The 13,694-nt window shown below is 34.5% G+C and overlaps 1 protein-coding gene across 4 annotated transcripts in view; it reads right to left on the minus strand.

The window, feature by feature from the left end:
* Positions 1-13,694, minus strand: part of ATP8A1 (ATPase phospholipid transporting 8A1) — a 103,868-nt gene that overhangs the window by 55,599 nt on the left and 34,575 nt on the right. For 2 of the 4 annotated variants that reach the window (XM_014871080.2, XM_014871079.2), the window contains exons 14-20: positions 12,229-12,317; positions 11,662-11,706; positions 9,084-9,156; positions 6,990-7,095; positions 5,883-5,965; positions 5,662-5,711; positions 101-170 (exon numbers count right to left, since the gene is read on the minus strand). In XM_014871080.2, coding sequence (XP_014726566.1) covers positions 101-170; positions 5,662-5,711; positions 5,883-5,965; positions 6,990-7,095; positions 9,084-9,156; positions 11,662-11,706; positions 12,229-12,317 — 516 coding nt within the window. The remainder of the gene's footprint in view (positions 1-100; positions 171-5,661; positions 5,712-5,882; positions 5,966-6,989; positions 7,096-9,083; positions 9,157-11,661; positions 11,707-12,228; positions 12,318-13,694) is intronic. The other 2 variants (XM_014871081.2, XM_088163312.1) reach the window with 1 other exon arrangement.

The following is a 13,694-nucleotide window of genomic DNA, read 5'->3' on the forward strand; positions in this document are numbered from 1 at the left end:
CACATTTTCAATGCTCTGACTGCAGTTATTACAATCTTTTGTTTTTGTATTTGTATTGACAGCATGTAATCTTTGTTGCAGTGAAAGCAATAAAACTCACAGCTCCTTTGCAGTAGAGTCTTAACTTCCCTGATGGTGTGCGAACTATCACTGACATTCTCTTCCTAGTGCTGAAAGAGAAAGAAATTATCTATATAAGGTGGTTCATAAATACAAACACCCACCAATACTTAACCTAATAATATCAATATAAATCATATATTATACATAGGATAAAAAGTCAGTGCTATCTCTTCTGAATTATGTTCTCAGCTGACTGAGATGGAAAACAGTTTTACTGTCTAACAATTAAAATGAATGCTATTTTTCTATGCATACTTCTATAGGACTTTTTCTCATCAGAGTGATATTAAGAACTTTCACCTTCAGCTAAATACTGTATACTGATGATAAAAAAGCACCTTAAAGCACAAAGCACTTCCATCAATACCATAAAGAAGTAATGCATCATGGACTGTTCCAGTTTTTTCTTCCTTCCTTCCCAGCCAGCCAGAGTTGCTCATACATTGTACTGTCCTGCAATCTTATTACTGTTATCCCAGAGTTTCTTTTATCACACGAAATTTTCAGTATGCTAAGAACTGGAAAAGGGGCTGGAGTAATTTTAACTACTCTCTGGCCTTCAGTTGTTAATAAAATCCAAGTTATTTTTGCTTTTTGTCCTCATAACTGAGGTAGAAATTAGAGGAAAGCACGGAGAAGACTGTCACAGTCTGCTTTCTGTCTTCTTCCCTTTGAGGTTTGCCAACAAGCATTCTTTAGGTGCAAGATCATGTCCTGTCAAGATGTGTATTTATATCATAAGTCTTTCAAATTTCAACTTTATAAATAAATCTACAGAAACTATTCAGGGAACAAAACATTTCTCATACAACAGTTCACAATAAAACAGAGATGGAAATAAATGGTCTTTTAACAATTCTGGTTCTTCTGGCTCCTGTTGGAACTGGATCCCATTTATACATCATCAAAGAGCATTATTGTATGAATGGTTCCTGAAGTTCAGACTGCTATGAAAAACAACCTGCAAATGGAACGTAGACATAAGTGAAGGAAAGAAATTTGCAATTATAGGTGAAGTAACGGGCTGAAGAGTATCTTCAAAAGAACATTTCCTAATCCCATCTGGTGTGCACTTTCCTTTGAGTAAAAATTTCTGAACAGCAATATTAAATGATATGGTTACCATGAATATTGTACAAAAGCACATACAAAGCCATAAACTACTGCAACTTCTTTTCCATTTCATCTATAAACCTCAGATAAGTAGAATTCCAAAAAGCTTTAAACAGTGTCCAGTTGGGAATCTACTTAAGGCAACACTGGAGAAATTAGAACCATCTAAACTACAGTTAAGCTGTCTAAAACAAAAGTAAATCTCAGATCCACATTGATTCTGGTCAAGAATATCCAGTCTACTGCAACTTGAATTCATTAGACTTGCCTGAATGTTCAATGCAGAAATAGTAGAGGAATTACAGTAGGTAAGGGGGCGTACAAACAATAATTTGATGTATCTGCTCTTGACAGGTGAAAACTCAGCAGTTTAGTACTTGCAATACCAGCTGACTGTAACCTTGCAGTCTTGCATGGAGCTGCATATTATTCTACTGAAGATGTACCAAAGAATAACCAATTTTTTCCAGCAGCATTCTGGAACTTTAACTGTACAGACAAGATATTGAATCTTGACTGACACACACTTTCTTAGTAAAACTGCAATAAAGCTAATGACCAAGAGTTACTGCCAAGGACTTCTAACTTTTTATGAGCTTTTTTATGGCAGTGACAGTTTTATTTCCTTTTCCTGGTGAAGTACAGTAAGCCACTAAATTGCACAACTACAAATAACTATCAGTGTGAGACCACTGTTTTGTTCTGCTTGTTCTCCGTAGAAGTGATGTGAGCAGCCACAAAGATGACCTGGTTACAATAGGAAAAAACTGAACAGAAGATATTTGCTGAAATAGTGACAGAGAAAATGCCTGCAAGCCTAGAAATTGGACACATTCTGATACTATCAATATGCAGAAAACAAAAAACTGTAACTAGAACTTTTTGTCTGGAAAAGGGAGAAAATAACATATGAAATCAGGAATTGACAGAAATCTGGAAAAATAAAATTGACCTGGGTTAAAAGAATACACCATCATCTACCGGCTGTCCCAAGTGACATACAGAAATTAGCAGCGTCCACTGACTGCATTCCCTTCTGTCTGTGCCCCACACAAATTACTTACTTGTAGCCAACATGGAGTCTCTCTAAGAACCAGCCCCAAGCAAGCCATCCTCAGGGTGTGTTTGTATACATTCCTTTGCTAACAGTAATTTTTAATAATCTGTAATTAAAAAAAAAAGTAGGAAAAAAAGCCCCCATGTCCTTGTGTGCTATGAAATCTCATATGCAAACCCACTGTTGTGATCTCTATGTACCTGCAAGCTGGGTAACCCCTTGGGCTATTACAAAGAGGCAGAATAGCTGGTAATTCCCATGGAGTTGCAATGGGATTGTAAATAAACAGAAGTATCTTAAAGGGACAGAAATACTTCCCTCAGTCACAAACTTTGTCACTTCCAGAAGCTGCTCTTGATAGGTTTGATAGTTACTCTACAATCTGACTTGATTTAAGATTAAACAACCACAGAAAACAAATACCACTACAGAGGTTTTGGTGCTTCCTCTGTCAGCCACTGTTTCTTTTTTTTTTTTACTTTTAGAAGTATCAGGCCTTCAGTCACAAAATCAGTGTATTCTGGAGCTCTCTGCATGACTGAGAGGAGGTAAGGCCTCAAATGCTCTAGGATATACTCTGTTTTCCTGGTACAACATCCAAAACAATGTGGATTAGTCATGAAAGCAATCACATAGGAGAGACTGATCAAAGTATGAATTAGAGGCAAATCCATAGGCATCATAAACCAAAAATATAGGAATTCAGACAAGAAGCTTTAAACTGTAACTATCACAGATGATTTCTGCTAGGCTATGGAGGTATGCCCTAGGTATATAGATGAAAATCAGTCATTAAATCAATAGATAGTACTATAGACTCCAGACATTGAGATATTATTACTACTATTATTATTACTATTATTGCCAGTGAAATTAATTCTGGTACTAAAAATACAATTCTTTCCTCTAGGAGAACAAGCAGATACAAATCAAAACCTCATTCAGCAGCATTGTTAGAAATGACATATTGGTGCAAGGACTGATGTGCAATTTGTGCACCTACAGTGGACATCACTTATCCTTAATGATAAGTGACAAGCAACCACACACTGAAAATCTTACTCAGTTTTGCAACTAGCCCAGGCGAAAAGACAGTGCACATAGTTGGCACAGGCTGAAACCAAACATAAGACTTTCTAAGCTTCTGGATCTCTGACACAGTGCTTTGCTTTCCCCTGCCCTGCAGACACATATCCTAGGAACTGGTTTGGGCTGCCAAGAGACAGCTGCAGTTTTTCTATTTGTTACAGCACCAGGTGACAGAATACAAGTACAGAGACAACACTGCACAATTCCTTCCCTACCAGTACAGGGAGGCCTGAACAGCAGAGAATCTGAACAACCTTTAACTTCCTAGAACTAAAGGTACTGCAGCAGACTATGCAGACTATCTACTGGAGGCTACGTAAACTCAGCACAATTTATTAAGACGCTATTTACTAATTATAAGAATTATTAATATAGTACTTTCAGTAGTATGCTCACCTGCCAGTTAGACTGACAATTACCTCCTTGCTATGAACAAAGTATAATTACTATATTGTAAAAGTCTACTTCTCTTTTCACAGGCGCAAGTGTAATCACTGAAATAAGAGAATACCAGAAATAACAAGTCTACCAAGTACTCCTACAAATTCTACTTCTGTAACATGCTTCTCTGGACGACTGTCCTATCAAATGTTGACACTGTTGCATTCTACTTGCAGAGGAGTCTTTATCTAGCCTGTACACCGGAAAGTGGCAAGAGATGAATTTGCATTTTTACTGGGAAAAACTTGGAACACCTGCAATCTCTTAACTCAACAGTTTATTCAAAACAGATTACTTCTCTGAAGGTACATGCTCCTACCCATAAAAACAGTGTTGTTTTGGAGCCAAAATTTCTCTTGCTGTGGAACACGGGTGACCTCTAGTGCTTCCAACAAGTCAATTCCAAGCACAGCTAAATATTGCAGAATAAGAACAAAAACACCTATAAAAACTGAATACTTAATAAAATTCTAGGATCAGTAGCTACCAAAAAACTTATACCACTAAAGGTCGAGAGTTAAAAGCAATTCTCCCACCTCCATAAAGTATCACTGTTTAAATTACAATTTTAGACTTATACCGAAGTTTAAAAAAATTCTATGAAATCAAGACAAAGATCAAAACCAGAAACAAAGTAGTACTCCTTCACTGCTACTCCAGAAACACAGTATGAAATTGCACAGAAGTCAAATTAACAGCAATGCACTTGGCACTATGTACTTGCTAACTTACAAGAAAATAAAATGGAAGCAATGCCTGCAAAAAAAAATGAAACCATGACATAAATCTAAAAAATTTATGTATGTCCTCTACAATATATAAAACAAACATTAATTGCAAACAGACATTAAAAGACATTCAAAATTACAAAAATTACTTTCTGTTGCATCTTTCATTATTACATTTTATTATTGCTATTACTATAAATACAGCAAATTACTCTGATTTCACACAACTTATACATCTTCAGTCTGTTAGTCATGCATTGGACTGGTTTTTTTTTGTTTTGTTTTGTTTTTAGCTAAGCTCAAGGGAAATATAACACGACAGGAAGGAAAACAACAATCACTCTTCACAGGCATAATTATGAGCAATCATTTTAAGAAAAAAAGGAACTTCCTCTACATACAAATCTCTTCCTTATCCTGTGCCAAAGTAAGCAGAAGACCTACACAAACATTTAGAACACAGACAGCATACACAGATACAATATAAACAGCTCTACATAAGAATTGAAACTGCACCCATATTTCTTATGGATACATTTATAACTCCAAGAACTTTCACACAAAATTTTTACTAAAAGAAAAAGATGTGATAAACTCATATCCCAAGTAAACCAAATGGTCAACACTGTAGTGATACTGCTCAGAAGATAATGAGTCTCAATCTAGAGTGTTTAAGCAAGTCATAATTATACAAGTGTATTCAAGGTCAAATGCAAAATTTATTTTTATCACTCATGATAAATACACAGATTTTTAAATAAATCATATAGTGCCAGGGCTTTCAGAAATACATTTAGAACTTTCAGTACTCTCCTATATTATTTTTCACAGATTTTTTAAAGTTTTGAGATCAAAGGTGTTTTTAATCTTTGAGCAAAGGCAAAAGTGAAAAGTATCAGTCACAATGTAGACAACGAGAAAAAAAATCCCTCTGAAAATATTTTACAATAAATCAGGAGGTGTAATCTTAATCATGTACTCTGCTTTGTCACAGATACAAGCTACACAACATGCATACTTTGCCTGTAAAAATATAGAAAATGCAAGCATTTTTATCCATGAGAGAAGTGTTGAAGTATTTTCACAAAAAGACATCAAATACAAGTTTACCTTGTAAATTCCAGGACATTTAGCAGTTCATATCTCTCTTCCTGTCCTAACTGAAGAACAAGAAGGACAATAATTAAAAAAAAATAAAAAGTCAAGCAAATGAACCAAAACCAACCAAACAACATGTTCATACAAATGCATCATAATGCAGTTATTTAGATTATTTAACTAAAGCAGAAGCAAATCCAGTAAATTGTAATGTTACACTCCAGTGTACTTACAGACTCAATGATTACTGAGTCAGGTGTCCTTCCAGTGAACACAAAACGAAGATTCCGGGCTGCTCTGACCAGTGCTCCTTCATCTGCAGTTAAGTTACACAGTTATTTTACAAATGTACCAGAAAACTGTTAATCATGATTTAATCATCACAGTCCAGGCTTTTCTACGTTTCACTTCCTTTTTCCTTTATGGATTTCAGAATTAAATCTGGTGCCATAACAAACTCTTTGTTTCTCCTGTGAAAACTGATGAAATGAATTTAAAGTTCAGAGAAAATAAACGCTGAAAGGAACACACCTCTCAGCTCAGCAATGAGAGTACCCTCTTCAAAGCACCTAGGTTAGCACCTTCCTCAGCAGGCCACTGGACAATGGAGTTTGCTTGCAACGTCCAGTAAAACAATGCCATGAGCTAGTTAACTTTATTTATGGCACTACCTCTGCCCTTGTCTTTCAGCTGTTGAAGGACAGGATTCAGAGCGATAGCAGCTGGGGAGTCAAGGAAGAATCTATGCACTTTAGGCAATTTTCCCCATCATATTTCCCCGAGCTGAGCATATTTTAATAATTCTGCCTTGGTCATAATTTCCTGATTCAAAAATTGTCTATGAATCACAAAAGGCTTGAAACAGACCTTTTGCAAGATAATCTTTTCTCAATCCTTAACAGCATTTATCACAACTTCTCTCCTATTAAAACAATTTCTGTATTGATGGCACAGTCTCTGTTTTAAATTAGCATCATGGTTACCAAGTACAGAACAGGCTTATAGAATATGCAAGGACATGAATTTGTCTCCTGACTTGATTTTTATTTATTTCTGAGCACTTCCTTTAGATTTCCATAGCAATCTGACAATACCTTAGTAGTGCTGTATGGTTACTGATTCTTTGTCCTTACAAAATCCACGGGACATTCAAATGTATTAATTTTAAAAAAGTTGAAATCCTTTTTTACAAAACTGATTTTAGCTAATACCAATTATTTTTTCAGGGATAAGTTTGGGGGTTTTTTTTTAATTTTGGAAGATTCTTCAAAAACAATAAACGGAATAAAATTTGCATGCTGAATTGATAAAATATATTCACTGGGTTATTTGAATCTCACCTGGAGATGCTGCTTGATATATAATTTTATCACCTTCTCTTTCTGGAACTGCTGTATGACACACTGCCATCATTGTCAAGAACTCACATATTATAGGTGCAGTTGGCTAAGGAAAAAAGAGGTCAGAGTTTGATTAATTATTTAAGCAATAAATAACCAAAATGTCTTAATAATAATAATAGCCCACAAAAATTTAATGAAAGGTACCTCTTTTCTTTGAAAACTATCTGTACACTAATTTCAGCATGCATCATAACTTCTTTCTGCTGTGCTAACATACTGGGTATATAAATAGAATTTAGTGACATTTGCTATCATAACAATCAAAATTAGTTAATCAGAAACATTGAACAGTTTAAATAATAATTTTTACGGAAGGTAAGTATGAATAATGTATTGAAGGAAGTTTACTTTATTCACAGAAATCTCTTTGGATGCTGTCTTTTTTACTAAAAAATAATCTCTTTTACTTCTGTCTAGTACTGGAGTTGACAACACTTTTCGAGAACCTTTTGAAAGATGTAGCAAACAAAAATCAAATGGAAAATATTGCAGGATCAGACTGCTTTTAAAGAAGACATTTAGATGAATATATCAGGCCCTTCAAAAGTCTAAGAAGTGGAGACAATTCAAAATTATTTAGCCAAGAGAGGGGGAAAAGAAACATATGAGTAGAATAGTTTACTCGACTTGACAAATACAGCTAAGAACCTTATTACTACAGCTGGCATTTGCAAAATGAATGAACTGACCCCTGAATGGCTGATTAAAAGAAACCCCAGCATTGCCTGTGAGCTCAAAGCAGCTGCCACCTCAGCTGAGGGTTTCTTGTAGGATATTTACGATATTTCAGATTTGCAGTAGACTAAGAATAACATTAAAATTACTCTATAAAATACAGTAATCTCTGAAAACCTAATTTAATTCTGTAGTGCAGGAACACTAATGGGAGCAGGTTCTCACTTTCTTCCAGTGAGGGCCCCCAGATCCTCTAAGATGTATTCAGAAAACTGAATTACAAATTCTTTTCCAAAGCACTTCAGAATACATCAGAGTGGTGAAACCTCTCTTTGAATGTGAACGTGAATTTTTAAGATGCATACAAATGCATTTTTATAGCTTGCATGCTCATACTTAATACTACACAGCTACCAGGAAACTTTGAAGATTCAACAATTGCACACCAAGGACATTTCAGCAACAGCATTAATAGCTGATACCTCTTTCCAACTATGCCACACTCCCTGTTACTTAGCGCTGTAAATATAAATGGCCTGTGCAGGTAAGCATAAGAGTCCCCTTTGCTTTAGATACACTTGAGAATTGCTCTCAGATGTCTACCATTAAAAACTGCCCCATTTGTAAGAAAAAGATGCTTTACTGTCTGTAGTTAAACTGGAGCTAGCCTCCTGGAAGGACAAAATTTAAGAAAAGAGAAGAGCTATTTACTTACACTCTTCAAAAAGGGAACAAACAGTTACACTGTTTAAAGTAGGTGCTGGTTATGACTAGGCAATAAAAAAAAATCTCTTGTACAAACAAAAAGCAGAAAGTGGTAATGACAGTACTGTTTCTTAATCAGATCATAAATAACATGTTAATTTCCTGAGGAATGTATTGTCTCTTTTCGGTAAATATCAGCCTCCAAAATGCCTCTTTAATTTCATCATCTGAAGATCTAACCACATGGAAGCATGCACACAAACCCAATGCATACGATTAACTCCTGACTCCTCTCCAAGCCCAGGTAAGTCATGTCAGGATGTAAGTTAAGTTGGTTTATCCTGAAAGCTTTCAAGGATGTCATGACATCACCTGAACAGCAGGAGTAGTGGTAAACAGCCAGAGAAAGAAGAACACAAGACTACTTCAAACTCCTAACTGAGCCATAGCATCAAAACAAAAAAGGAGGGGAGAAAAGAAAGGTAGGATCTAACTAACATACATCAGCAACAATGAAAAGAGTATTCATGAGGTCATGCTGATTTTGTATAAATACACAATTTATTTATTTTCCCTCAAAGGACATACTCTTGAATTACTAGAAGAAATGGTTTCATCTCACGAAACAGTAATTGTTTCTATATAACTTACATGGTTGTTTTGAAGATTCTCCAGTAATGATACATCACTAAATGTTTTTTCTTCTCCATTTTGTGGGCCTTGCCTGGAAATAATTAAGTAAAAAAGAGATCATTCTTAGCATGATTTTAACAGTTTATATACAAATCATCCAAACACAAGTTTAGGGCTGTAACTGCTGCAATAAAGGCTGCAATCACATATTGCGAAAGAAAGAACTGAAAAGGTACTTGTTTCACATTTCCAAAGTTTATTAATCCTTGGTTTATATAAATATACTTAAATCCAGCAAAGTCTCTCTGCTGAATTCAGGTAATGAAGGATGAAGTAAAAATATATCCACAATGTAAGAATGAAGCTTCTTGTCTTCTGATCTATAGAATGAGATTTTAGAAAGGACACAAAAAAATATATATGCCTGAAGAGAACACATTTCATCAAGAATGTTTGCAGAACAGCAAGTCTGGTATCTGAAAGAGGTAAACAAATGAGTTCAGACATCAGAGAAGTCTAAATGCAGAGGGTTTGCTTTCTATTACTGATGATCAAAAAGGAACATACGAAATTGAAAGATGAAGACACAACAACAATGCTGAAGTGCAGACTTAAGAGATGCAAGGAGGAGATGGTTCTGGAGAAATAAAGTCACACACTAACATTTCCCATATCGCACAAATATTCTGGCTGAATGTGAGAGCTCAAAAATGCAGATACTGCTAGGAAGATTTGATACTGCAGCTGACTACAGCTACAGTCTTAATACTACAGCTAAGTATTAAGACAATCTAGACGACTTTGAGTGAAACAAAACAATGCTGAAAAGTGAATCCAATTGAAGGAACTTTTTTTTTCATTTACTTTGGGTCTTGCTTTGGATTACATAATTTTACAAAAGAATAAATACATTTGATGCTTTAAGTTGAAGAATAAGTCATATACATCAAAGGCAGTTTAAAGATTCTCTCTGAAAACCAGAAGTGAGCTGTTTTAGTCCTCCAGTAACTACCATGGAGGAATATAAAATGCAGAACCTCCTCTGCACAGCCATGCAAGGACTACTTTCTCTAACTATAATTAAAGTGAAAAATTAGAAACATTCTTCACCAAGACTTCATTTTTAAATGCAAAGCAAGTAGATCTTTAAGTGCCAAATATTAACACCTTCAGACACATTATGTTTGTTTAGAGTCTAAGCTTTAAGCTTTGTTTGCTTAAAGCTTTCTAATAAAAATTTTCCACATTCTCAGTGCTAAAATACAGAAAAATATTTGCAGGCCTAAGTTTTAATGAAGTGGAAAACAATTCTTTCTAATAAAAAGAAAAAAAAATTGGACTTCAGTATATTTAGTATATTAGTCATGTTAGTCTAGAAATGTTACTGGCACAGTTTTTACTAATTGTAAAAGATTTACACACCAAGAAATTTCAAGTACCATATTTTACAGGTAATTCTAATATATTCTTTGACTATAGAAGGTTTGGGTTTTTTTTTTTTTAAACTACTGTTCAGATATCAGTTTATCCATTTCAGATGTGCTCATAAAGCTATTTCTGTGAGTTAGTCAAAACCAGCCTTTTTTCAGTAATGGCTTATAAGCAAGCATGCTTAATTTCATGTAAGCACTGCATTGTTTTAATGAAATTCTACGCAGTTAAGCACACTTACACATCTATAGGAAACATTTTCCTTCTACATCAAATAATGATATTCAGGTCAGGTTAAGATTTTTTATGTGTTGCAGAAGGAATTTTTCAGGTTGGTTTTTTTTTTTTTCTCTAGCTAAACAAACGATTATTAATTCTAATTTAGGAAAGATTTTTTTCCTTCAGATATTTTTAACAAAAGATGACTACACATTTCAATTTTGTGTGATATTGTCTTGTTATCACTTTCAACAAATAGTGATAATTTAAAGACTGCAAACGACATTTTTTTCTCTGATGTATCTGAGCTTACTTTGAATGGTATTGTAAATATTTAGTTTAAGAAAACATGATGAAGAAGCACAAGGCTTCATGTAGATGACAGCAGAAAGGAAGCCAAGACTTTTCTTTCCTTAAGTCCCCATTAAGACATTAATGTTAGTCCCAAGTGTATTTGGCTGCTCTAATCTCAGTTCCAGTTAAGAACTATGTAGTGCTAATATTCTAAAACTATCTGGAGGAAGTAAAATAGCAAAATAACATTACGTATTTTTCACTCTAACACGGATTTTTTTTCTAAATATATTATTGATTATTACTAACAGTAGAAAAGTGTGATTAAAGTTACCATAGTATCAGATATGTAATAAAAGACAAAACTTTCCATCCAATAAGAAATTTTGAATAGCACCAGGAATGTCAGTAGAATGACTGCACTATATTTCAGGGACTCTATGAGATTCTATTTCAGAGTACAGAACCTAATGCCATAGAAATTGGATAGCATAACTTTGTGTAAGATGGCAGTCTGTGTGAATTCAAAGCTGAAATAACTTCTGAGCAGTAAACTGTCTCACATTTAGCTCCATCTCTAAATATATTTCTCAGTATTTTTAAGCCTGACTCTTTAAGAAACAGCAGAAGCTAAATGATTTGCAGAGCTTACCAATCATCTGAAGGAACACTACAATCCTCAGGCTCAGGGCAATGGCTGCACAAGAAGCAGGGAAAAACAGAACAGGGAGAGGAGAAAGAATCACAAATGCCAAAAATTTGGATCACGTGTTAAAAAAAGTAGTTAGTTAATAAAACAAAATTACCAAAAAACCCCGTTTTGCAACTATTTTGCTTGTGCCTATATTGCAATGAAAATTGCAAAAATATGGTCTTTCTATTGAGATTTCATAAACTATAACAAACCAAGTTTTTTCAAGTCTCCCTCAGGCTTTTGTTTGTAACAACACAAAACAGGGTAAACGATGGCAAAAACATGCATATTGAAGTTGCCTTACAGCAGCAAGCCTGTGGTATCTCAACTTTATTTTTGTTCCTCTTTGCAAAAAGAGACGTCGTGACAGAAGTGATCCTGTCTCTTATAAGTAACATTTTATAGTCACAAGAAGATGACTGAGTTGTAGATATTTTCAGGATATTTTTTAACTACAGTTTTAATGCACGGATACATATGGACAGGCAGAGGCACACAGATGAAGAAGTATATAAAAATACCTACCCATATGCAATTCCTGCTACTGTACACTTCTTAAATTGCATGACATTGCATGTCAGGGTACCCGTTTTGTCAGAAAATATGTATTTGACCTAAATGAATGATAAAATCCATTATACATCAACATTCAGCAGATAGTGACATATCCAGTACAATTCATGACTAACAACATATGAAATATTTTTACCTGTTCTGCAATGTTCACAGTTTGTTGGAAAAAAGCCAACAACAAAAACAATACACAAACATGGCAGACGCACAACCTTCATACCCTTTTCCAAAGAAATCAATCAACTGAGATGTCAGGACATTTAAGTTCTCTTCAGTGCATGGTGGTGTATTTAACCATCCCTCACTCAACACTTTGTTGAAGTACAAGAAACTAGTGAAGACCAATGACTTAGCCAGTAAAACACTGAACTTTGGACAGAAAGCAATATGATAAGAAAAGTATATGCATTTCTAAACTGGTATTTTTGACACAGAAATACCTTCTTAAAGCCAAAATGTTAATAAAAGCACAACAGTTCAGAAATGACAAACTATAGGAAAAGGAGAAATACATTTCTTTCTGCCTACTCTACATTTCCTATTTCCCTAGCATTATAAACCCTTCTGTTCCAGAAACTTCTAAGTAGAGCATTTTAAAGTTCAAAGCTGAAGTACATGAACCTGTGTTATTTTTAAGTTTTGTTTAAGCCTAAGCTTAAGAAAAAAGTTAATATATGAAGAAATGAGGTAATCTGTGATGAACCAAAAGTTCTGTGAGTCATAGGTAAACTTCAATTAATTAAAATTTAATTCTAATTAAAAAAAATTCTAAGGACTCTTAATTAGGAATTAACTACATTATACCTGAGACTAATAATGCTATGTATTAGTAAAAATGTTTCTCAGGAATTATGCCTTAGCCAAATCAGTTGTTAGAAGAAATCTTTCTGTGTCAGGTTTATGTAGCAAATTGTATATTTTTTTGTGTGAGGACAATGGGAAAGTGGGAATTGCAGCTAAGAAAATTCAACCTTTTTTCCCAACACTAAAGCTTTGCCTTTCTTAAAACCTGAATATCTCTTGGGGGAAAATCTCTTCATTATATGCAACCTTCATGTACTTCAAAGAAGAAACCTGCTCTTTTTAGTAGAGTCCTTCGGTCTCCCTAGAAAAATCTTCTCAAATTAAGAATCTATTGAAAAAATTAAAGTGGAGATCCCAAGAAGCCTGACTAGCTCCTGATGGTGAAGGAGAATTTGTTATTAAGACAAAAACTACTGAAGTCAAAAGGAAAGAATGTGTCTGGGAATGTGAATAACAAACTACCCGCAGAGATAGAAAAAACAGATAGTGTAAAATGAAACAGAAGGAAAGCTAAGATTCAACAAAGACTCTTCTCCACTAGAGGAGCTTGTACTCTCAAATCCAGGAAAATAATAAAATTTTCTGCACATACATGTTAAACCCAGCAGGCAAAG

Source organism: Sturnus vulgaris, chromosome 4 (assembly GCF_052056855.1).
Source record: "Sturnus vulgaris isolate bStuVul1 chromosome 4, bStuVul1.hap1, whole genome shotgun sequence".
Taxonomy (NCBI): Eukaryota; Metazoa; Chordata; class Aves; order Passeriformes; family Sturnidae; genus Sturnus; species Sturnus vulgaris.